General features: G+C 44.7%; 1 protein-coding gene across 1 annotated transcript in view; it reads left to right on the top strand.

The window, feature by feature from the left end:
- C5 (complement C5) overlaps positions 1-7,030 on the top strand; it is a 77,865-nt gene extending 70,835 nt beyond the window's left edge. The window contains exons 39-41 of the mRNA XM_029202667.1: positions 371-454; positions 5,798-5,936; positions 6,499-7,030. Coding sequence (XP_029058500.1) covers positions 371-454; positions 5,798-5,936; positions 6,499-6,637 — 362 coding nt within the window. The 3' untranslated portion in view covers positions 6,638-7,030. The remainder of the gene's footprint in view (positions 1-370; positions 455-5,797; positions 5,937-6,498) is intronic.
- Positions 7,031-25,674: the final 18,644 nt, after the last annotated feature.

Genomic DNA, 25,674 nt, shown 5'->3' with positions numbered 1-25,674 from the left:
GCCCCATAGGCATGACTCCATTCATCTCAAAGATCAGAATCTGAACTTTACATCTAAGGCTTGTTTTGTTTGATTTTGTGTGCTTCTGTCTTTTAATTTAATATTGCTCTTAGCCTAACCAGCCTGTTCTATAACAGTGATCAGAGATAGTGATTTTAAGTAGCATGAGTCATTACAGTCATGACCAGTAGAATCACACTGGGAGTATTTGGGAAGGCTTCTTGGAAGAAATGAGATTTACTGCAGGGTGCCCATAAGAGCTTGCCATGCTTCATTTCTCATATGTTTGACGGACTCTGGCTTCTATTGGACACAGCAGTAGTGGTAATAAGCATGAATTATTGTGTATGTGTGTGTTTTTTTTAACCAGCTTATAAAGTTAAGATCATAGCCATCACTGAAGAAAATGCTTTTGTCAAGTATACCACAACCCTCCTGGATATCTACAAAGCTGGTAAGAATTCATTCATTCATTCTTTCATTCAACAAATACTTAGTCCTTACTATGTGGCAGGCATTATATTAGACACAGAGGATACAATGTGAATAACACAGCCATAGGTCCTGCCTTCATAAAATTTATATTCTATTTGAGGACACACGTTTTTTAAAAAAGGAGATGGACAAACAAACAATTATAAATCATAAGTATTATAGTTGAAACAGATGTGGAATTAATGGGGGAAGCTCCTTTGGAGTGATAGCAGATGGCGTCTTTTAGGAGATGATATTAGGAGTTAGCCATTCTTAAAGGGCAGAGTAGAGGGAACCAGATGGGCAGGAGCTGGGTCATACAGGGGTTTATAAGGCATGGTGAGAAATTTGGATTTTATTCTAGAAGTTCAAAGGGAAGCTAATAAACGGTTTTAGGTAGGCAAGAAACATTTTATGATGTATGGTTTTAAAAATCATCCTGGTTTCTATTGGAGGGCACAAGAGTTGAAACAGGGAAACCAGTTAGGAGCATCTATGTAGTGCAAAATAGCTCAGATGCCATGTGAGTTTTGATAGGATAAGTGAGCTTTAGTAACCAATACAAAAAATAAATTCATATGTAAAATAACACATAAAACACTTTAAAATATGTTCCCTTTTATTCTTTCAGTAAACTGAGCTACAAATATTGTGAAACTGCTTGTAATGATGTAAATAGTAACACAAATGATTCATTAAATCATGTTTAATCCCAAATAAGTTGTTTTTTTTTTTTTTTTTTTAAGAAACTGTCAGTGTTATTTTGCTTGACTCACTCACTCGGATGGGGGCCCCTGTTTGTGCTTTGATTTGACAACAAGGAACCACATCAAATTTTTCCAATTGCATGTCTACTGATAGTCATTACATGACCTATAGCCTCAATAAGTGATTTCTCCTAATAGCAGCAGTATCGTGCATGGTACTGAACACTTTCTCAGTTGCTGCTGCACTAGCAGTAATTACATTCAAATGTTTCTAGTCCTTATGATACCATGTAACATTTTCATGTATTTAATATATCTCTATTATCAGCTAAATTATAAAAACAGTTACTGAAATGTCATACTTAATTTTCCTAATTTTCTTAATTTTTATTCCCCGTCAACCCTCAGAGTTTTACAAACATCACTGACAAAGTTTCAGAATTCACAGGTTTTACAAAACTTAAAAGTTCATTATATTTTTTGCTCTTGTCACTAAAAGCAAAAACACTTTCATACAATTAGTTTTTCTCTTAAATTGATATTTTATTTTGTTTTATATCAAACGACATGTCATTCTTCATTTTGTAACAGCTCTTGCTTCATTTTCATATTTCCTTTACTTATTTTTCTACGATCAGTTTTATCATTCATTCATTAATCTGTCAGCTTATTAAAGCTGAAACATTTTTTTCTTGAATACATAAAGATAGTATTGACATAATTGCTAGAATATCATAGGCAAATCACTAAAACACATATATATTCACTTTCTAAATGTTTACTCCTATATCTGTCAAAGTGAATCTATCAGACTTGATATGATTTATAAACTGCCTTTGGAGTTCTAGCACTACTGGCTGCCTGTCAAAATCCCAATATTTTTCCAATTTTTATTAATGCAATTGTTTGAGGTCTTCACACTATTACTTAATTCTGTCTAGTGTATATTAGCTATGTGGTAGTGAATATCAAATATATGAAAACAATATCTAAAGTGATTTTTGTCTTTGATTGCATTATCCAGAGACACTTGATAGGTGATTCAGTCAAACTGAAACAGCTGGAAATTTCAGGATTTTTACTGAAGCTCCAGACTTCTCCCTGGCATTACATTTGCACCAATAAGGTGTTCATGTAAATATTTCTCATTGACACCTTTTTTCTCAAACAGTTTGATATGCTGTCCCGTTGTTCCTTCCAGTACCTTGAGTTCAACAAAACCCATTAAGCCATCTTCAAAGTCTCTAATTTTTCATTTTAAGTTATTTAAAACACATGTTATATTAAATAGTTGATTTTCTCAATAATGATTGAAATTTTATTTTATTACCTTATTTATATTTTTCAAAAAGCTGTGTTCTCATTTCAGTAGATATAAATTTTGCAATAAGTAGGACCATAAATCTAAATTGAGGCAATACGTTTACATTGGTTTTTTTGAAATGTTATCAAGCATTTCAACTCTGAAAATGTTTGATTATTTTTAACCATACACTAGAGTTTAAAATTCTGATAGTTTCCAAATTTTTCTTTGCTTGATCAATACTCTGACAACATTTTTTCTGATTTTTATTATTTCAAAGTTTTACTGTATGAAGTTGATTTGTGATGTTATTTTTTTCTCATTGATGATCACAAGTGTTCCTTATTTGAAACACGATTGCCATTCTGACAAAATAGGTAAGCGTTTAGCACTTTGATCTTCTCACAACCCAATTTTCAAGCGGTTTTTGCATACAACGTTCACATCATAAGCAATAATAAGCCACTCCCATTGTTACTGACATAATCAAGTGCTTTTCATTCCAGAAGTACAAATTACTTATTTTGTACCAAGTCTTGCCTGCTATCAAAAGACATTCCAGAGTGTTCTGAGTTTTCTGCAGCATCAGATTCCCAAGCTGCAGTTTTGTTTGTTTTTTTTTAAATTTTTTTGGCTGCATTGGGTCTTCATTGCTGCGTGCAGGCTTTCTCTAGTTGTGAAGAGCGGGGGCTACTCTTCATTGCGTTGCGCGGGCTTCTCATTGCGGTGGCTTCTCTTCTTGCAGACCACGGGCTCTAGGAGCGATGTCTTCAGTAGTTGCAGCACACAGGCTCAGTAGTTGTGACTCACAGGCTCTAGAGCGCAGGCTCAGTAGTTGTGGTGCACGGGCTTACTTGCTCTGTGGCATGTGAGATCTTCCTGGACCAGGATTTGAACCCGTGTCCCCTGCACTGGCAGGTGGATTCTTAACCACTGGCGCCACCAGGGAAGTCCCTGCAGTTCTCTTTTTTTATAAATTTATTTCTGGCTGCCTTGGGTCTTCGTTGCTGCATGAGGGCTTTCTCTAGCTATGGCAAGCGGGGCCCACTCCTCGCCGCGGTGTGCAGGCTTCTCATTGCAGTGGCCTCTCTTGCTGTGGAACACGGGCTGTAGGCATGCGGGCTTCAGTAATTGTGGCACACCGGCCTAGCCGCTCCGCAGCATGTGGGCTCTTACCGGACCAGGGCTCGAATCCATGTCCCCTGCATTGGCAGGCAGATTCTTAACCACTGTGCCACCAGGGAAATCCCTGCAGTTCTTTACTGATATCATTTCTTCTTTGTTCTCCTGTCAATTCAGAAGATTCATATTTATGATAGTTAAAAGGAAATGTTAAGAAAATTTTGCATACTTTGTTATCTAGTCATTCTGGGTGTTAGTTTTTAATATATATAGATTTTGAATTCATATAAATATTAAAACACCACACACTTACCATTTACAAAAGAATTGCTGCTCACTAACAATAAACCAAAATAAAAGCCAAACTACTTAGAATCAAGGGCAACTATGTGGTTCAGGGATAATGATGTTATTATGCTATGATTAGTGTTTCTCCTAAAGCACAGGATGCATAGGGTAGGTGAGGGTATAAATGAAAGAAAGATGAGTGATTGTTGAAACTGAGGTTAATTAATTATTCTCCCTTCTGAACATGCTTGAAGTTTCCCGTAACAAAAGGTTTTAAAAAATAATAAGCCCCCCTGCAGCCACACTGCTTACCACGACAGGGGCTGACTTGGCAAATTGTGCTGGGAAGGGTGTTTAGATGTTGCTGCAACAGGAAGTCATGTAATAATGGTCACCGGGAGAGCCTAAGAACGTTAGCTTGAACTAACATGAGTACCCTAGAATTTATAGTACTAATTAAAGTTTACCATTTATGCATTACTATTATATGCTATTTAGCAACAGGTTCAGAATTTTTTCAGGATTTTAAAAAATGTTTTTCTTTATTTTTGGCTGCATTGGGTCTTCATTGCTATACGTGGGCTTTCTCTAGTTGTGGCGAGTGGGGCTACTCTTCATTGCGGTACACGGGCTTCTCAGTGCGGTGGCTTCTCTTTGTGGAGCATGGGCTCTAGGTGCACGGGCTTCAGTAGTTGTGGCACGCAGGCTCAGTAGTTGTGGCTCACCGGCTCTAGTGCGCAGGCTCAGTAGTTGTGGCGCACGGGCTTAGTTGCTCTGTGGCATGTGGGATCTTCCCGGACCAGGGCTCAAACCCGTGTCCCCTGCATTGGCAGGCAGATTCTTAACCACTGTGCCACCAGGGAAGCCCGAGGATTTAATAATTAGTATGACTCTGCCAGAGTTTAATAACTGGATATCAGTCCTGAATTTATAGCAATGAATTCCCTGTCCTGGACTCAAAAAGTTTCCAGCCTAGCAGAGGAATCAGGCATGTGGAGTGAAACATTATGATAGAAATTCAAGTATAATGGAGTAAGGGGAAGACAGATACTTTTGACAAAGAGCATCAGGGAATGTTTACTGGATACTGTGAGAACTGAAGATGCGTTTAAAGATGGGTAGACATTCAACAGGCCAACACGAAGAGGAATGCATTCCAGGCAGGGAGCCAGCTTCCTGGCTATGTACTAGTTCTGTGGGAATCCCAAAGTTATCCTCCTTAAAATTTTCTAGTCTTTTGCATGTCTTGCACTTTTCTACGAAGTTGCCCATTGCCAGCTACCAAATCCTTTTTTATTTTCCTGTGTAACATATGGAGATTAATATTGTTCAACTCTAAAGAGGTTCTTTTAATTCCTGGTTCTACAAGAGTAATAGTGAAAAGCGCTTATATATTGCTTACTGTGTTCTAAGCACTTTTCATATAGTAACCCATTTAATCTCACAACAGTTCTGCAGTGTAGGTTTTACTGTGATGCCCATTTTTTGGATGAGGGGTCTGAGCTTCATTTGTCTGGGGTCACACAGCCAGGAAGTGGAAGATCTGGGGTTTAGCCTGCGGAGCCTAATCCCAGAGTCTGAAGTCTCTTTTTTTTTTTTTTCACACACACACACTGTATTTTATTTTACAAGAGATAAATAAACTGACACCAAGCATTGTAAATGGATGACCACAACAAAAGCAACAATGATTGCAATTACCAAACACAAAACACACTCACACTATGTCATAATATTGCAGAGTCCGAAGTGTTAACCACATGGACATTGCCTATAACCATTAGCCTGTCAATAGAAATTTACACTGAATAATAAATAGCCGTGAGGAACTGGAATTCTCGAAAGAGTTAATAATTTTGACATTGTGACAAGAATGTGATAACCTTACTTGTGTGTCTCTCAGGAGAAGCTGCTGCTGAGAAAGACTCTGAAATCACCTTCATTAAAAAGACAACCTGTGTTAACGCTGACCTGGAAGAAGGAAAACAGTACTTAATTATGGGTAAAGAGGCCCTGCAGATAAAATACAATTTCCATTTCAAGTAAGTCACCAATATTTTGGAGTCTCTGATCTTCCCTCCAAAACGGAGTGCAATTTATTCTTAAACACACTGCGTGTTCTTACGTGCCCTGCTCTTAATACGCAAACCATTAGGAGCATAAATGAAATAATGTGAGTTTAAAACAAAGAACTCCTCAAAACCACCAGGGTAGCTAAGGACGCACTGAGGATAAACCAATTGAGTGCTCAGGTCTGACAGTGATCTGGGGGTGCTCATTGACCCCCCTTTACCACATGTGTTCCCTCAGTATGTTCTCAGGCTGTTGTGTTTTAAAGAGGACAGTGTTTGGATACACGTTTTATTATCTGTTTTTTAAAAATAGACATTGAAACAGATGCTGTTCCTGCCTTTAACCATGGGAGCCCCAAGCAGCTCATGATCCCCAGGGCTTTGTGGACCTTCCTGGGGAGAGACGGGTCCAGAAGTGTTTGGCCGGCAGCCTGATCCCTGGGCACCTGAGCAGCCTGGCCTCAGCTGAATTCAGCTCTTCTCTCTCTGTGGCCATCATCACAAATGCTTTGTTTGCATTATTTCTTGGCAGGTACATCTACCCGTTAGATTCCTTGACCTGGATCGAATATTGGCCCACAGACACCGGGTGTCCATCTTGCCAAGCATTTTTAGGGAATCTAGATGAGTTTACTGAAGACATCTTTTTAAATGGCTGTGAAAACGCCTAAAGAAGGTCAGCTGCATCCAGTTTTCACTATGGACTCCTGTTGAAGTTTCTTCCTTTTTTTTTTTTTCGAGCGTTCACAGCTGGTCTTATTTGGAGAGCTCACTCTACTTAGAATTAGGGACACTTGCTTTTATTAGAGAACGATTTTAAGAGCAGTAACTCTCTGAAATAACATGTCCTTGGGGGGCATGGAGACAGACACTCATTCCAAGGTTATTGGACACCAGAAGCAATAAATTGGAACCCTCCTAAAACCTACCACTCAGGAATGTTTGCTGGGGATGAAAGAATAGCCCCATTGAAATGTAGTATCTTACAAAAACATGGCCTTTGCTTGAAAGAAAATACCAAGGAACGGAAGACTGATCATTAAAGCCTGCCTTTGCTTTCAAAATGTGCGAAAAAGCGTGTTATTTTATGCTAGGTCAGCTTCAACCACACAAAGACAGGCAAATTGAGAGAGGTAGAGAAAGCAGCCCGGGAGACCTGAGAAGGCCTCACCTCAGAGCCCTCAGCAACCTGAGAAGGTAGGAGACTTGCCGTTGCCCCCTCCCCTCCTGTTGCCCTCTCCTTACCCTCATGGGGACCCCTCTACTCCCCTCCCCACCCACAGCACATACTCATTTCCCCTGGAACTTGTTCTCCTGGAAGGCAAGCAACCTAATGAAGAGAAATCTAGTGGGAATCAGGAGTCCTAACCAGGTCTCTGAGCCTCCACTGGGGGGTTATAAATGAGGATTTCTAACAGAAGGCTCATTTTTAAGTGACATTTTGCAGCACTTGAGACCCTATGGAAGAATTCTCACATACATTCCCATTTAATGTATCCAGAATCTCACGAGGTACAGAAATTATTATTATCCCCATTTACAGATGAGGACTTTGAGGCTCAGAAAAGTGAAGCAATTTTCCCAGCCTAGTAAGGGGCAGAGTGGGAGACCAAACCCCAAGGCTCACTCACAGTCTAAATACATCCCTCTTCCACCTCTCTGCCCCATCCTATTGCTCGTCGGGTTTAATTTCCTAAGACCAAGTCAGGATGCAGGTGGAGTTTCTTAGATTTAGTTTAACCAGCCCCACTGAAATATTACAAGGAAACATAAACTCTGGGTGAAACGGTAACAGTGACTAAAATGCATTCCCTTTTTGAAAAATCTGCCCCTTACCAGTTAGGTGAAACTACACAAGGCCCTGCAGTGTGCCTCCTAAGTTAAACTAAGATTTTCCACTTCCAGGAACTAAGGATTTATTTTTGTTAATGTCAAAACTCACATTGTAGGCACTCCCTTGGCAAAAACAACCAGTGTGTCCAATATGCCCAAACTCTCTGCCAGCGAGGGATGAAGGGCCCCTCTAGAGCAGGCCTGAAGTGCCTCCTGTCACCTTCTTGCTGAAAGCAGGGTGGGTAGGACCACTGCAGCACCCCCGAGGCACCAGCGTCTCTGAGCCATCACATCGCCTTCTCCTTGAGCACTGTTTCAAATAGGTCAGCCACAGCGGTCTAATTAACCCACAATGCAGCTGAGCTTCCAAACATCAAAGCAGGCCTTTGTGAGTGAGCCTGGATCCCTGAGAAATCCACTAGCTCCTCTTCAGCAAACTCCTAAGTACTTAAACATACTTGCTTAGTGAGGCTTTCCTGACCCTCCACACAGCAGGGCCCCTCCTCAACCCTGCAGTTCTCTTCCAAGGCACTTGCAATTATTTACTTACTCATGTATAGTTCTTTGGTGTGCCGCTTCCTGGCTCTCCTGTGAGCTCCATGTGGGCAAGGTCTGGGTCCTTTCTCTTCACCACTGGCACTGTCTCCTGTTCCTGGCACAATGCCAGACACATTCTAGGGACTCAGCAAGTGTTTGTGGATTCACCAGTGAGTGTGGGGCATCAGGAGACCCGGGTTCTAGTGTGGCTGTGCCCCTGGCAGGGGTTTGGGACAAGCCTCTTCACCTTTCTGATGGCCTGTGAAACAAGGGAGTTGAAACAGTCTAATGCCTCTTTTATCTAGAGCTCCAAGAAGAAATTTTATAATCTTATGAAACAGAAAACAAGACTACGTGGCATGTAAGCACCCAAATGTTAGGTATGTATTTCTTCCTATAAATGTGGAGGGAACTCAGAGACGTGAATGAGTATGTGAGTTGGAGGAGCTTCCAAAGGCTTCCTGGAGATGGACAGCAGGATTTGGGTAGGTAGAGAGGCACAGGAGGGTCTTTCTGGTTGAAGGAAAAAGCACAAGGCAGGTTTCCACTGGGGGTAAGCAAGACAATTTAGGTGGTAAATAGTTATATGCTTATTTTAACATGTATTAGAAAACTATACAACGAGCACAACAAAGCCATGATATAAAATTCTCTTTGAAAATAAATTTATTTGTCAAAAAGTCTATTTAAGGAGTTTTTAAGTAAATAAAAGTATAGGTTGTTCTTAGGGCAAAAATCATGAGGTTGGCATGTACATACTTGAAGTTTAGGAAACCCTGTCTTAAGAAAATATGTGGAATTGAGAACCAGCCAAGCTTAAAGCAGGGAGCTTGACTCCTTATTTCTCAGAGAGGGGTTCTAAGCCAAAGTCATGCCCCAGTTTACTTTCCAGCCCCTGTGATGCTCATTTATTCAGCAACACCCAACAAATATGTACTGATGGGTCATCGCAGGTCAGGCCCAGTTCTAGGAGCTTGGTACCTAGATCCTTGCCCTTGTGGAACTTAGATTCCAGCAGCTGGAGACGTGCGGTAAATAATAAAGTCAATAATTAGGGGATTGACCTTGAATGTTGGCAGGTCATAAGAGCTGTGGGAAAAAGAAAAAGCAGAGCAGACTAGGGGAGATTGGGAGTGGTGGAGAGAGGGGTTGCAGCCTAACAGAGCGGTCAGGTCAAGGTGGGCTTCAGTGAGAAGTGAGACTCGAGCAAAGACTTGAAGGTGGTAAAAGAGTGAGCCATGTGGTGATCTGGGGGGTGAGTGTTCCAGGCAGAGGGAGCACCTAGTGCCCGAGATGAAAACAGGAGAACGCCTGGTATGTTCCAGGAAGAGCAGGAAGGCTGGCGTAGCAGGTGCAGACTGAGCAGAGGGGAAGTAGGTGGAGACAAGGTCAGAGAGGTCACAAGGACAAGATTGTGCAGGTCACGGACAGGGTGCTGGTTTTACTCAGAGGGAGAGGGGAGTCACTGCAAGGTTCGGAGCAGAGCAGTGACATGGTCTGTCTTACCTGTTAGGAGGATCATGCTACTACTCCACTGACAATGAGGCAAGGGTCAAAACAGACCAGTTAGGAGGTTACTGCCGTAAACCAGACAAAAGCTGATGGAAATTCAACAAAGTTGAGTTTATGGAGCTTCTCACTCAATGGATGTTAGAAAGAACTTGTTATAGGATTTGGGCTTGTGATGGATTATTTGGGGAGGGTTCAGGGAAGTGGGCTTTGCTCTGGGATGGATGCTGTCGGAAGCAGAGGTAATCCTATGATTGAGTGTGTTCATTCTTATCTAACTGGGAAGAAAAGAAGAAGCAGTCCCTCACATTAGTCAGGAAAGGGGGATATTTGGTCATTCTTGCATTTCAGATTATATTCTTGTTTTATTCTCTGCTCAAACATGATTACGGAGCTTTTTTTTTTTTTTTTTGGTCTTGATCCATTTTGTCTGATGCCGATGTTCTGTGACATCAGACACAGAGAACACCACAGCCTGGCTCTGAGAACCAGGCCAGCTCCAAGGGACACTACCAAGGGACACTAAGGCCCAGCTCCCAGTCTAGCTCCCAGCTGTCAAGGGCTACTCTCCCCTTTCACAGACCCTTCTTCCTAGAAAATGCATACTTGGGACTTCCCTGGCAGTCCAGTGGTTAAGACTCTGTGCTTCCACTGCAGGGGGCGCGGGTTCAATCCCTGGTTGGGAAACAAAGATCCCACATGCCGCGAGGTGCCGCAAAAAAAAAAAAATTAAAAAAAAAAAACATATGTGCACACAATGGACAAATCTGCATACTATTTCAGAGGCCCCTTGCAAGTGCACACATTGACCTCATGACTGAAAACCTCTGTCTCAGAGCTGGGAATTTAGCAGCCAAATCTGGGAGGTTCTCAGAGATACAAAGAGGAAAACCTGCAGCCTAGGTTTTCCCTACTCCTGAAATCAGACTGATTCTGTGAGTTTAGTGTGATGTGAGAAACGTGTCACCAGGGGCACGATCTTTAATTTTGACTGGAGATTAAAATATCCCTTTATGCCTCTGAATCAGAAAGAAAGGAAGAAAGGAAGACAGGAGGAAGAAAGGAAAAAATGAAGGAGAGAGGGTGGCGGGTGGGAGGAGAGGGGAGGGAAAGAGGGAGGAAGGGACGGGGGTTTGTTTAAAGATGAGAACTCCATTTCTAAGAACCTTCTGGATTCTTCTTGGTTGGCAGGGTCCCCACCCTGACAGACATGTTGGCAGAAACCGATCCATTCCTTGGAACATGGTGTCCACTCCTTCACTGTTTCCATCATTATAATCAGATATGTGTGTATTACGTACACCATCATGAGTTATATAATCCTCAAATGTCCAAACCAGGAAGGACCTGGGAAAACAGGCCCAGAGGAGCGGCTTCCAGTGGTCACAGCTCTGCACAGCGCAAGGGCTGGGACACGAGCCCAGGGCCTCTGACTCTGAGCTCAGTGTTCTTTCCACCACACAGGTGGATGGAGGTTACAGGGAAATCAATTTGGGCTCCCTGCAAAGAAGCATTTCCTTAGAGCCAGAGCTGTTCAAAGATAGACTAGGCTCTCTAGGAGGGACCAGGTTCCCCATCACTACCACTGTCCAGGAATGTTGCAGGAGCTCTCAAGGTAGGAGGTTGGCCCCAATGACATCCAGTGTCCCTGCCACTCTAAGAGGCCATTAACAGAAAGGAAAACATCTCTTTTCCTTCCTTACACCTCCATTTTCACATCTGAAAATAATTCCCACTTCAGAGGATTTCTGTGAGACTTAAATAACACAGGTCATGCACATAAAGTGATGAGCACAGGGCCTGGCACGATAAGTGTAACTTGCCGTTGTTAATAATACAGCCCTGGCACATGCTAAGTGATGAATTCAACAAAGTTCTTGCCTGGCGTCATGCTGGTTGCATTTCGTGGAGTATTCTGTTGACATATCACACCCATCCTGTGGTGATTGTCATCATCCTTACTGTCAGGAAGGAAGCAGCTGAGGCCCCGGGAGGCTCAGTAATTTGCCCCAGGTCTCATACCTTCATGAGCAGTAGGGCCACAACTCAAATGCGCATCTTTTGGGCTCTGGCAGCCATGCTTCAGCGTCTGAGCTGACCGCCTTCTCACACACGGGAAGGGTAGGAACATGGTCATCGTGTAATCCTAGCAAAGTCTCCGCCTCCCTGGGCCTCAGCAATGAGCGTGTTCATTATATGCTCTCTAAGCTGTCCCTGTGCTAGGACCACAGGTGAGGCAGAGTGAGGCCGACGAGTGCTCTGGGGACAGGTACTGGGGCAGTGGGAGCACTGGCGTTGGTGTAGGAAAATGAAGGAAGGTGGCATCAGAGAGAAATTTCATAGATTTGCAAAATGTGTCCTGAAATCATCTTCCACGTGGATATAACACAATTTGTAAAACTCTGAATTGACAGGTCCTCCTACCTCCCCTCAAAAGACTCTAATTTGCCAGTAGAGTTGAGGTTTTTTTCCTTTGTGAGCCTCCTACATAGAATCATAAAATACTGATGATAAAGATTCCCTAGAGATCATCTAATCAAACTCTCCCCATTTCACAGATGAGGAAAAAGGCCAGGAAAGAGCAGGGACTCTCCAAGGGTCCCATGTGGGAATCAGGGCTGGAACCAGAGTGCCAAGCTCCTCTTCCCCATATTAGTGCCTGGTGTCTGCTCCCACCAGCTGGGCCTAGGGGCAGACGGGCAGAGACCAGAGCCTGGCGGGTGGGGCCCAGGGCTAACATTGCTAGCAGATGAGATGAGAGAAATCAGACCTGTCCTGGAAAGAGTGATTCTTCTTTGGCTGTAGTTGTGTGTGTGTGTGTGTGTGTGTGTGTGTGTGTGTAAAAGACAGACACAGACAAAGGAGTGGTTACTATGGGGAAGTGACAAGGGGAAGAAGTAAGACGTGCCCTGGTTAGGGACCTTGGGAAAGTTCCTGAAGCTCGTCCAGCCTCTCGGTTTGCCTCTCTATCCAGTGAGAGTAGGATGAGCAGCCTCGAAGGGATGTAAGGGTTAGAAATAACACCTATGAGCCCACTCAGGGAGTGCAGCCTGTGTAGGCCAGCTGGCCGCGATCTCTAACTCCCACAGCTCCCTGTGCCTCTGTTCTTTCTTTTGGAAATGAGGTAGTAACTTCTCTGGGCCCAACATACAGGGTTGTTGCAGGATGAAATCAGATCAAACAAGTGAAAGAATTCTTAAGCTGTAGAATTTTGAACAAATATGGAAATGGCATTAATAATCAAAAACATCTTTGTGCTGATACCACAGGCAGAGACTGCCTGGTGTGGTTTTAAAAGATTAGGAAAGTGTCCGCTATCTTAAAAAACAATCTCCCCCTAGTGCCTCAAATTTCTCTATTAAAGCTTCATTCCTTTGGCCCTGTAGGCTGGCAGCCTTAGAGCAGTGCTTCACAAAGTGCTGAAATGCACATTCTCGGGCCCCACCTCAGACCTACTGAATCAGAAACTCTAGAATTGGAGCACTGAAATCTATACTCTAAAAAGATCTCCAGGAAAAGCATAGGCACATTAAAATTTAAGAAGTATTGTGTTAGAGCTTGTGAAAATGCAGGCTCTGATTCTATTGGTCTGGGGTGGCCAGAGATTCTGCATCTCCCAGGTGATGCCTATGTTGCTGGTTATTGGACCTAACAAGGCTCTAGATTGTTCTATAAAGTCAGGGATTCTCACATAAAGGGAAGCAACCCTTTAATAGCCAACACTTCAGTTGAGAGTCGTGCACAAGGCCTTTCAGGAATGGGTCGCAGAAAAGACTGAGGAATTCTGGGGACAAGAGAAACACAGGGCAGCAAAGAGAAAGAGGTCTTAAGAAAAAAAGAGGGGGTAGGAGGTGCTAAAAGAAAACGAAATTGCCTTTGTAGAATGTGGCCCGAGCAGGTCTGGGCATCAATTTATCCTTTCACTTACCAAGTGCTGGCTACATGTTAGGCACTGTGATATGTTCTTTACGTTCATCGGCTCAGTTAATCCACAAAACAACCCCATGAGTTTCGTACAGAGGAATAAACTGAGGAACACAAGTCACTTACCCAAGTAACTCAGCTAATAAGGGGTGGAGCCGGGATTTAGAACTCAGGCAGCCTGACTCACTAGCACTAATTCCACCTCAAATTTGGCCTCTGCCCTCAGGAAGCTTATAGTCCCATGAGGAATATGGGCGAGGACTGATAATGGCCCACACTTGAATGATGCCCGTCACGTGCCATATTCCAAGCACCTTACATACAGCTGCTGTTTTAGCTCTTGTAGTGGTTCTACAAGACGGGGGCAGGACGCTGCTGCATGGGCCTGGCTGTGTGTGGAAGTGCATAAGACAGGTCTCTCTGTTCCTGTTGGTTTATGTATGGAGGTACTCATATCGCCCAGTGTTCCATGTCTTAAGCAGGAAAGCTTCAGTCCAGAAACAGCCTCTGCAAAGGGGCCTCCAGAACCGGGTCCAAGCCCCACTTTGCATCCTCAGCTTCCCACCCCCTCACCACTTCCCAACACCACCTCCAGGATGGCCTCCCTGCTGAAGAGCAGGGGCACTGCTCTCTTCTGCCCACCTTGGCTCCTATAGCCAGACCCAAGTTCATGCAACAGAAGGCCCTGTCTGCCTCAGGCAGGCCTGGAAGACCAGGCTGTTGCCCCTCCAGACAGGCCAGGCGCTGGATGAGGGCCCTGCTGAGCTGGCTAGTCACTACTGCTGCTGCTGCTGCGGGCCCTGACCCACCAGAGGCAGCAGCTCTGACCTGCACCTCCTCCCCTGCCATTTCTAGCACATGCCCTCCCCACCTCCCTCCCCCACATACCAGAAATCACTACCTTGGCACGGGGGATTCAGAAGGTTGCCTAACAGATGAAAACTGACCTAACATCTTTGCAAACCTATTTGACAATACATTTCAAGAGCCAAAATATGTTTATATCCCTTGATCCGGTAATCCTCCTCCTGATGGGTTATTTATATAAATTCCCAAAAGCAGAGGGGGCAGGGAAGTTCATACACAAAGATCTTCTGTGCAGGATTAATGATTTATTCAGTAAATATTTACTGAGTTCCTTCTATATGCCAGGCATAGTTCTAGATGGTGTAATCAAGATAAACAAGGTCCCTGCTCTCCTAGGGATTATGGGCAGAAAGACGATAAATATCTACATAAATGAGAAAAATAATCTATTTACTAAATTATCTGCAGGGAATTAAAATAAAGGTCTGCAACTGAGAATAACTGGGTGACTGCTCTTGATGGGGTGGTCAGGGAAGGTCTCTCAGATGTCACTAAATAACATGACATTTAAGCCGAGATGCTCAGGCAAGAAGGGGCAGCCATACCAAGGCCCAGAGGAGAGCATTCCAGAGGGGAGGCCAGTGGTTCAGGAAACTGCAAGCAGGCTGATGCGGCTAGATCAAAGAAAGCAAGTGATGGAAAATGAGGTCGGAGGAGTGGGAGGGGCCAGATTAATAGGGTTTTGTAAGCATGGATGAAATGTCTAGATTTGATTCAGTAGGGAGTACTAAGCAAGGCAGGTGAGACCACATTATAGATAAGAAAGGGGCAGGGAGACCAGTTGGGAGCTATTGCAGCTGTCTTGGCAAGAAGTAATTGTAGCTTGAACTAGAATGGTAGAAATGGAGACGAAGAGACGTGAATGGATTCAGGATATTTTTGGAGGTAGGGCTGAAAGGTCTTGCTGAAGGAATTGGGATGGGGGTGATGAAGACAAAGGACTCAAGGTTTACTCATGGATTCTTGGCTCGAGCTGCTGCAGGTGCCATTTATATGGCTGGGGAAAGCAGGAGAAGTTGCAAGTTTAGGAAAATAAGAAAGGAAGATGTTATGGTTTGAACTGTGTTCCCCCTAAAAGGTATGTTGAAATCCTACCCCCCAGCGTCTCAGAATGTGCCCTTCTTTGGAAATAGGGTGGTTGCAGGTGTAATTAGTCAAGGTAGGATGAAGTCATACTGGAGTAGGGTGGGTCCTTACTCTAATGTGACTGGTGTCCTTATAAGAAGAGGGACATTTAGACGCAGAGACAGAGGCACACAGAGTGAAGAACACAGCCACATGAGAGAAGCCAGCCATGTGAAGAATTTGATTCACACAGGAACTAGCAGTAAAGGCACATGGATATTGAGTCCCTCGACCTGTGCATGTGAGGCTCCTTCAAATCCCCGCAAGGTAGGGACCTGAAGCCTGAAGCACAGCTGAACATTCGGGGGATGGTTAAGTGGCTTTAGCTGAGGGGAGCACAGGTACTTAATTACTTCGGAAGAAGTGATCGAAGCAAATAGCACAAATTAGAAAAATATGATGGAAGACAACAACCCATTTTACAATAGCAAATATAATCAATACGCTGAGTAAATAAGACTTGAAGTGTATAATCATAAATCAACTTTACTTTGTCTCCCACCCCCCTCTAAAAATTTTTTCAGAGGAAAGGGAGAGAAGCCCTTTTTCTGACCTTTGATGAAAACTCAAGCTTCCTATGACTTTTCTGATCATCTGATCATTCTCAGGACATAAAAACTCCTGTGACCACTTCAGTCACCAAACAAATTTTATTTTATAAATCGGTCCCATACAAAAGCAAAATCCAGGGACTTCCCTGGCAGTCCAATGGTTAAGGCTCTTCGCTCCAACTACAGGGGGCACGGGGTTCCATCCCTGATTGGCGTAAAATCCCACATGCCGCACAGCACGGCCCAAGAAAAAAAGCAAAATCCAAACTTGATTTAAAGTTCAATCTTTTTTCCCAACCAGGGCTTGCTGCAGGTGGAACCCCTATAGCTGGAAATGGGGGCATGGACAGCTGCTTTTCCTTCCCCAGACTGCCCTCCCCAGTTTGCTAACTGTGGCCTCTGACCTCTCCAGGGCTAAGCGGTTGGTAGTGAGGAGACAATAAAGGGGAGCAGGAGAACTCTTACTCAACAGCACTGTCGTAAGATGGCTTTAAAGCTTACTTCTGTGTGGGCACATCTATGGAATTTTCAGACACTGCTCCCAAGCTCTGAGGACCTCTCACCCTTACACAAGCATCACATTACCTTGTATCCCATTGGTAACCCCTTCTGCAGCCCTAGGAATCCAGCGGTACCTTCAGTTTGTCCCCCTGTTGGACAGACCGAAGAGGCCTTCACATCAGTTCTTCCAGTGTGTGGCCCACTTCTCGTCCATGGGAACAGCATCCTTTGCACAAACCAGCTTTGGGAGTTCAGGCTGATCTGAGCAGTGCTATCTCTTCCTTGTCTTATTTGTCTAAGATGACACCCATCTCTCGATCTTTCGGTTTCTCTGGTGGCTGTCAGATGAAAGTCTACTATGTCTCCCCATCTCGAACCACCGTAGACACGAATTATGCTCTCTAAGTAGACTCCATGAAGTTCTTTTCTCTTGGTTTGAGAAGGGGGAAGCACAGCAGCTCTCTCCAACACATTCAATCTTTATTCAACCCTAATCTCCTAATGACAGAGCAGAGGGTCTCGGGATCTTTCTATAGCACGCTACTGCCAGGTGGTATAAAGGGTGCGCGCGCACACACACACACACACACACGCACACGCACATGCATGCATGTGTGCCCATATAGGGGGATCAATGATGAATCCAATGCTGTTTCTCAAGGGTCTCAATCTGTTAGGGAGACTAACACCTGCATCCATCAGCACAAGGCAGGATGGTTCCTTTTGGGCACAGTGGAGAATGCTCCACGGAGAAGGCAAGTTCTGAGCTGGGTCTTGAAGAATGACTAAGAATTGGACAAGCTGAAATGAAGTCTTTTCAGAGAGAGGTAATAATGAGAGCAAATGCCCAGCATGGGAACAGAGGGAGCTGTGTACAGAGACCCCTGGGTGGCTTATTTCAATGAGACGTGTAGAAGATAAGGCTAAGCCAGGCCAAAGATGAACAACACCAGGGGTTTGGATTTTTTCCTGCAGGAAGTGAGAAGTTTTTAAGGTTTGGAAAGGGTAGCAGGATGGAGGGCTGGGGAGGGCAGTGACTAATTCTTGGTGAAATGTGTTCTTCATTTCCTTGAGTCATTAACCAGGGCCCCATTAAGAAGAAAAACAAAACAAAGACCTTCCAGGACCTGCTTTCTTTTCCAGGAAAACCCTTGCCCTTTGGAACCTCTCACAACTTCAGCTTATAAAGACATCCAATCCTGTTTTTACTGTTAGCTAAGGGGCCTTGGCACAGCTGCCAGGACCCTCCTCCAAGCTATGGGACCCTCAGCTTCAAGCCTGATGGGGCTGTTCGTCCCATCTCCCCATGGTCCCCTGGAAGGGGCTGCCCTCTGGAAGAGGCTGAGGAGAGGGGCTTCCCTTTCTAAGCAGGAGGGCTATGGAAACCTTGCCTTTATGAGCCCAGCCACAAAGGCTCCGCCCTGGGCCCACTGGAGCCAAATGGGAAAAATCCAGGAGGTAGCAAAGCCAAGAAAACAGCAGGTTTGGATTCAATCCCAGCTCTCCCCTTCTTTTCTGATCTTGAGACCTCACTCAGCTTCTATGTCTTAATCTGTAAAATGGAAATAAAGTCATCTACCTCACAAGGTTGCTGTGAAGATTAAATGAGAGTTTGTGATCATAGCTAGCACATAGCAGATGCTCAATAAATATTCTCCCTCCTTCTTCCCCCAGCATCTCTCTATGTCTCAGTTTCTTTGCCTAGTAAATGTGGTGGGGATTCAAGGATAAAGTTGAATCTGACGAAGTTTCCAAACCTCTGCCATCTGTCCCACAAGAGGTCCCGGGGAGAACAGAGGGCCTTTCTCTGCCATGTCTGAGCTCTGGGAGCTATTTCTTCTTTTATTATTTTCAACAATCAAAAAAAAAAAATCACACACAAAAAATCACAAAACCACTTAGTAGTAGTGCACATTGGCACACACTTGGAATGAGCCCACACCCCCCAACCTCTCCCCAGTACCACCGCCTGACTCAGTTTCCCCATCTGTAAAGCAGTTGTGTCCCTTCCCCTCTGCAACTGCCCACTAGGTCGGGAGGACGGTGCCCAGCAGAGGGCGCTCTGAGTGTGACCTCCTGGCCACCGCCCTGGGGAAAGGCACCCGGCCAAGGAAAATTCTAGTGAAAAAAACGAAGAAAGGATTCCAGGTTTATGAGTCCCAGACTTTGAAAAACAAAACTGCTGAGTTGTCTCCTGAGTTAGGGAAAAAGAACACCACAGCCGCCTCAAGATTTCCGGGAAACAATTTGTGAAGGCTTTGGGCAAGGCTGGCAGGGGGAGCTGGGGAGGCCTGGCTTGGGATGCTGTGGGAGGTGGGAGATGGGGGTGGGCGTGTGCCTGTGGGAGCTTGAGAGTTGGGATGTTCCTGGGCGGTTCTTGGCGTGGAGTTACGTGACTGTGTGGGTTTACATCTGTATGTGTGTTTGTGTGTCTGTGGGCAATCCCACAGGTATTTATTGAGCACCTTCTATATTCTTTTAGGTGATGGGGATGCAACAGCAAATGAAACACAGCCCCTGAACTCAGGGAACTGAGTTTACTGAGAGATGCAGAGTAGCAGACATTTCAGTTCAGAGTGCAGGCATGCCGGAGGTGAGTGGAGGGCAAATGCTGGCTTTGTGGCCAGGCAGCCTGGGATGTGAGTCCAGCCACCCACCAGCTACATGACCCTGGAGATCCCTGATACTCAGTCTCCTTAGCTGGAAAGTGAAAATATTAAAAGGACATCCTAGGAGATAGCAAGCGTGTGTAAATATTTGATGACTGGTCTCTATCAGGTGCACACAAGGTCTAACCCTGGATAAGCATATATGGTGTATGTAGTCCCAGTGAGCTACGTGCAGGGCATTAGCTCACCTGCTTAGGTCATGTATGTGACATGCCAGGCTCTACCAGAGGTTGTAAATCGTGGCCCTCAGACACAGTTTGTGGGGGTGCTCATTTGGTTAGGGTTTGTTTTTTGGAGCGTTCTAAAAATCAAGACACTGCACATAAAAATCCAGATTTCCAGGTTCTCTTGAAACCTTGGAAGATGTGGCCATCCTGCAAGTATTTGCATGTGTGTGCCTGTATGCCACGGTCTCTGCTTCCCAGAGATGTGTCCTTTCCAGGAGCACCCTCCCTCCTGGCCAGCTTCCAGGCCTATCCTTGGAGGGACTCCAAGGTGGCTTGGGAGAGCTCATGTGCAAACACATTCTCTGTGAACAGAGAAGCAGGACCAGGCAGGGACTGATGCCAGAGCCCTGGCCTCCCCAGGCAGCTCTGGTTTCAGCAATCAGAGGGGATGGAGACCACTGTGGGCCCTCCCCAAGGCTCTCTGGCTGTGTAGCTGGATGCTGGTTACAGAAGATAGCAACCAAGGATGGCAGCCAGACAGACTAACTTTTCTTGTGTATTTGATTTTGCATTTTAAAAATACCTGCATCCTAGCTCCAAAATGATTAAGGCAATGATCTCCCAGAAAAAGAAAATTTTTCTAGATGTCTATACTATGGTTCTTCTAAAAATGAGCAAATAGCCTCATGGTAGAAGCTAAAAATATAACTGTTAAACACATTTTGGGAACCCACAGATGTGAAAGGTAGGATGGATGTTTTCCTAATATTCCTGGATCCTCTTAAGATGGCAAATAAGTCTCTCTTAATAGATACTTACTAGTGTCCGAGATGTACGCTGGGTACGAGGGGACTACAAAGATGAATACACCCTGCTCCCTGGCTCTCAGGAAACTCAGTCTTGTGGAGAGATGTCCAAGAAGAAATGAATGCAGGAACAAGAAAGGACAGGGGTATTATTGAGACATTTGGGGTCAAAAGACACCAGAACATAGAAGAAGCTGCCTCTGGACCTCTGATTTACAGTGCAAGCTCTTTCCCCAATCTGAGTCCCCGTTTCCCCTTTTTAGACAAGAAGCTCAGAAGAGATGAACAAACATCAATCCCACGTTCACAACCCCAGCCCCCAGCTTGGGTATTCTTTGAGGGAACACAGGCTGCAGCCCTTTGGTTCTTAGCCTCTTACTCCCTGCCCCACATACTTGCTCCCAAGTCTTGGCTTGTGCTGGGAATTCATCTGGCTTGAGCGCTGAAAAAAATCCATCAGAGGAGGTTTTTCTCATTGCTTTTTCTTGAAAAAAAAAGTCTGGAGTCCAAAAAGACCAGGCATCTAGTGGAAGCTTCCAGCATCCATTATAGGGGTTCCTGGTCCAGGTGAGGAGAGCAGCCCCTCAACAGGTAGGAGAGTTGTACCCCTTCCCCAGCACCAGGGTTTGAATGGTTAAAGAATTTGCCCTGAAGGATTGTTCTGAGGTCATTCCCCCACTTTGCAGATGGGAAAAAGGAGGCCCAAGGATGGGATGGACTTTCCCCACAGTCCTGAAGTCAATGTCAGAGGCAGATCTCTTGATTCCTGAGTAAGGGCTCTGTTCACTCACTGATTTTTCTCTCTCAGGCTGAGTCCTCAGGACAGAGGGAGAGGAGGACCCCCAGGATACATTGCTCCTCAGGCAGATATCAACTGCTTTGGGGCTAGAACATCAAGATATTCTTGATCTGATCCAGCAAAGAGCCCGGGAAACCCAACCTCACAAATGTAAGTGTGAAGGAAGAGCAATAATTCTGTAACCCAGTAAAAGGCATTGGAGGTCCAGGCACCCACCTTCAGAAGAGTCTTTAGGGCTTCCCTGGTGGCACAGTGGCTGAGAGTCCGCCTGCCGATGCAGGGGACACGGGTTCGTGCCCTGGTCCGGGAAGATCCCACTTGCCGCGGAGCGGCTGGGCCTGTGAGCCATGGCCGCTGAGCCTGCGCGTCCAGAGCCTGTGCTCCGCAACGGGAGAGGCCACAACAGTGAGAGGCCCGCGTACTGCAAAAAAAATTAAATAAATAAATAAATAAGAAGAGTCTTTATTGCCAGAGTCCATGAAAGAAGGAATTTGACACGTAGCAAAAGCAAACTTTTAGAACAAGGCACACAAGTGGCCAGAGATGGCAAAGAGAAGCAGCAGGTTGACCAGCATTGACCCAAAGTTGTCTGCCTTCCTCATTATTGGCCTCTTAAGAGCTTGTCTTTATCAAAGGGTCCATCTGCCAAGCTCTTTACCTGGACCACTTTACCATCCCCGTAAGTGTCATTGGTACCTCCATCACAAAGTGGAATCCCCATGGCACTTTCAAAGTGGCCAGCCCCACAAATAATTGGAAAACCCCTAGGGACAGGTCTGGAGCCTACAATTCAAAAAACTTCTGAGGTGCTTTGTTTCTTTCCTTAAAATCTGGAAATCTACTGAGATAGGGAAAATCACCAGACATAGAAACTCCCTTCAAAAAAGAACCCCAGATTTCTTTTCAAATTTTTGTTAGAATGCTACTTCTAACTTCACAACACCCTGAAAAGGGCCAGGCCAAAGGTACTTAATAAACATTTTGTGATGATGGTGAAATCATCATTAACGATTATTACCTTAAGTAAAAATGATTATGGATAGTGTCTTGAGTATTAGTCATTCACTGAACAAATGTTTATTGACAGCATCCTTTGTGCTAAGTCAGGGGAAAGAACAATGAAGAAATCGGACACAGCTTTACTTTAACACCTTTAATTAAGTTAATTTCTCATATTCATATAATTCACATAGTCTAGTGGGGCAGAAAACTAGTTGTAAACAGGCACAGTTTAGAAATTGCCAGTTATAATAAGTATAGTAAGAACCAGATGGAGATTAACAGAAGGAAACTTGGGACATTTTAAATCATCACACCGAAGCGGAGAAGGTGTTCTATAGGCTACAGTTTTTACAAGATCATTTGGTATACTTCTTTGTTTTATTGCTGGTATCAGCTGTGTGTGAGTTACCATGGGGAGGTATTGAATTTGGGTTGAGGAACCCAGGACAATTCGGTCTTCTAATCTACTAGGTGACTGATAACATGTAATCATATGTTTAATTAAATTTCCTGGTTCAGGAACCAGAAGTTGACAGAGGAGGTTTAGATGATGCTAGCAGGAAAGCTGTTCACTAATTGTTTTCACTAAACACAAGCTGTGAGTATGACAGGGACAAAGCCTGCAGCTGACAATGAAAAGAAGGACTATAGAGGCAAAACGAGGAATGTTTGGTATTTATGAGTAGAGGAAGTAGTAGCCCATTATGGGCTCCACGTTTTAAGGGTTGCTGACAAACAGAAGCAGCCCAAATGGCTGGCATTAGCTGACTGGATATGCTCAGCTGGTGCATTCATATCTAGGAGGCAGCTGTCATGAGAACAGGAGCTCGGTCTGCCTCATTTACTGCTATAATCTGGGGCCTGGCTTTTGGAAAGGAGAAAAACAGTTTTCTCATCTCTTCTTGATGATCTTAATAAATGGAGGAAGGCATGTGATGTGCTCCGATTAGAGCAGTGTCACTGTGACTGATGTTAAAGTGTAGCCACTATTACTGTCACTGTTATTTTTACCATGACCACTGACCTCAATCCTCTAGATGCTTAGGCTCCAATCTGGTCCTGCCCCCTCACCACCTGGAAGGCTAATGACCCAGGCCAATGTAATCTTTCCCTCCTCCAATGCCCATCTGGACTATAACACATGGAAAGTCACAGTTATTGAAGAAAAGGTTGAACGGCTGGGACACTAGAGGCAAGCCAGCCCAGGAGAGAATCCCAGTTTCCACCTCTGGGACCTGGGAGCATCTCATTAGAGCCATGATTTTTTTAACCGTGTCCCTAGAGCCTAGAGGCCCGGACAGGGAGGAGAGAAGCCCAGCGCACAGGCTCCCAGCTGCCTGCTCCGCTTAACAGAAAATCCTTGCTTCTAGCGGGTTTGTACGTTTGGGCTCTATGTGAAAAAGCATTTGAAGACACAGTCCCACAGCTAATACAAATTTTGAAAAAACCCAATGCATTCTATGATCTTTAAGGTCATTTTCCACTAAAAAACAAACAAACAAAAACAAAAAAACTATGGACTATTATTTCTTGAATTATTGCTTAAGCATTCATCTATTTATCTACCGCCCCCAAATACTTTAGTGGCAGGGAGAAAAAAAAGAGCACAAGTATCCTGACTCCTAGTCCAGTGCTCATTCCAAAATAGAAATATGTCCTCCAAAATATCACTATGGATTTCAGATGGGGGCAGAGAAGGAAGACACAATTCCTTTCATTCCAGTACTGAACTGTCAGCGCCTTGTCAGTTTTCACCATTTTTCTCTTCTGCATCTCAGAAGGGATGAAAAATCTCTCCTCTAGGAAACAGGGCAGGCCAGGAGGTGCTCAGACACTTACGGGCCTTGTCACACGTGCTCTACCATCTTCAATGCAGAATGGCTCACCAAACTTTAATTTTCCATAGTCCTCCTAGCCACTCAGTCCTTAGTTCCTTGCAGGAGTCACAAGCTCAAAAGGCTACAAGGCTAGCAGGCAACTTCAATGTCAAGAGCCTGACAGCTGAAGGATTGGGGCAAAACTGGAGAATGGAAAGCTTTTGGTGCTTTGTAGAACAAGCAGAGCAGGTTATGGATGTGAGTGGGACTGCTGAGGCTCAAACATTCCCTACTTCCCTGTGTGTGCTTTCTTGTTCCCCAATCATGGCCCCAGGTTCATACCACCAGATCTTAGGCCTTAGCCAGATGGACTATTTTTCTTCTTAAACTTATTTTTGGGGAAAAAAATTTTTTTTTTTACTGGGTAGAGATGAGTGGTCTCTCCAAAGGGTTTCGATTCCCTTCTGAGTCAGGTTAAGCCTCACTGGGCTCTGCTTTCGATTTCTGCAGGCTCGCCACTTGCTGAGGTGCTCAGAGGTCCCCTGGTGATGCCCCCTCTATTTCAAGACCCCCCAAAAATAAGTCGAGTGACTACAGATAAGTTTTTGGTACTTTCCAAAATTAAACTATTTCCCTTGGTAAATTTCCACCAAATGAGCTCATTAATCTGAAAACAGGATGTGGCACATGAAGACAGTAAAGTCAGGTTGCCTGCTCACTTACACTGGCCCGGGGCAGGGAGGAAGGGGGCGGGTGGGAGAGAGGTGGGAGCAGAGAAGGGCTTTTAGAGGTCCCACTGCACTGAGAATCAATGAATTTTTAAATCAGAGACTCAAAGCTCTAAATCCTTTTCTCTTAGAATTGAACGTGACCACAGAAGCCACCTCTGGTCAGCGTCCCACAGATTGCCTGTCTTGGAGGCCCCTGAGCCCCTCTGCTTGTCTGCAGGCAGGCGCCTCCCCTCCAGGTAGGACCGAGGACCTCCTTTCTCCAGGAGGATTCTATCCTGCAGCATCAGCTCCTCAGGCAGAAGCTGGGAGTTCTGCCCCAGGTGAGTGAGAGGCTTAAATACATCCCAGGTTAAAAACAAACAAAACCAAAGGAGTAAAACACAGTTCCCAACTCCAGTTGGTGTCAAGACAAAAAATGGGACCCTAATACATAGAGAATGTAATGGGTGCCTCTGAGCCACAGAAAGGAAACAAAACCAACAAAGTAGGCAGGCTCACTCCTTCCTCAGCTAACAGTCCTGCAGATGTTAGGTCTTGATGGAGAAGGAGCCTTTATCAAATTCGCAAAAATAAAGGTTGTTTGTACCTTTTAGACAAAAATTCTACCCCAACACTAGGTACCATAACTATTTTGATTGATATACACAAAATTCATAGGGAATAAGTGGCTGTGTGTGTGTTTAGACAAAACCAGAAACGGTTCCTGAAAACACCCAGTTTTGTGGAAGCCCCGTGCCTTCAGAACCGCTCTGTACATCTCTTCGCTGATTGCTCCAACCCAATAAGCTTGGACGAGCCTGACACTGTGCTAGGACCTTGCAGGAATCTAAGAGGGCTAAGACTTGGGTTTTGCTGCTGCTCGCCCCACCC

This window comes from Monodon monoceros, unplaced genomic scaffold (genome assembly GCF_005190385.1).
Source record: "Monodon monoceros isolate NGI ecotype Baffin Bay Population unplaced genomic scaffold, NGI_Narwhal_1 Super_Scaffold_5, whole genome shotgun sequence".
Classification (NCBI taxonomy): Eukaryota; Metazoa; Chordata; class Mammalia; order Artiodactyla; family Monodontidae; genus Monodon; species Monodon monoceros.
The sequence above is the reverse complement of the archived record's forward strand: the minus strand, read 5'-3'. Positions and strand labels throughout refer to the sequence as shown.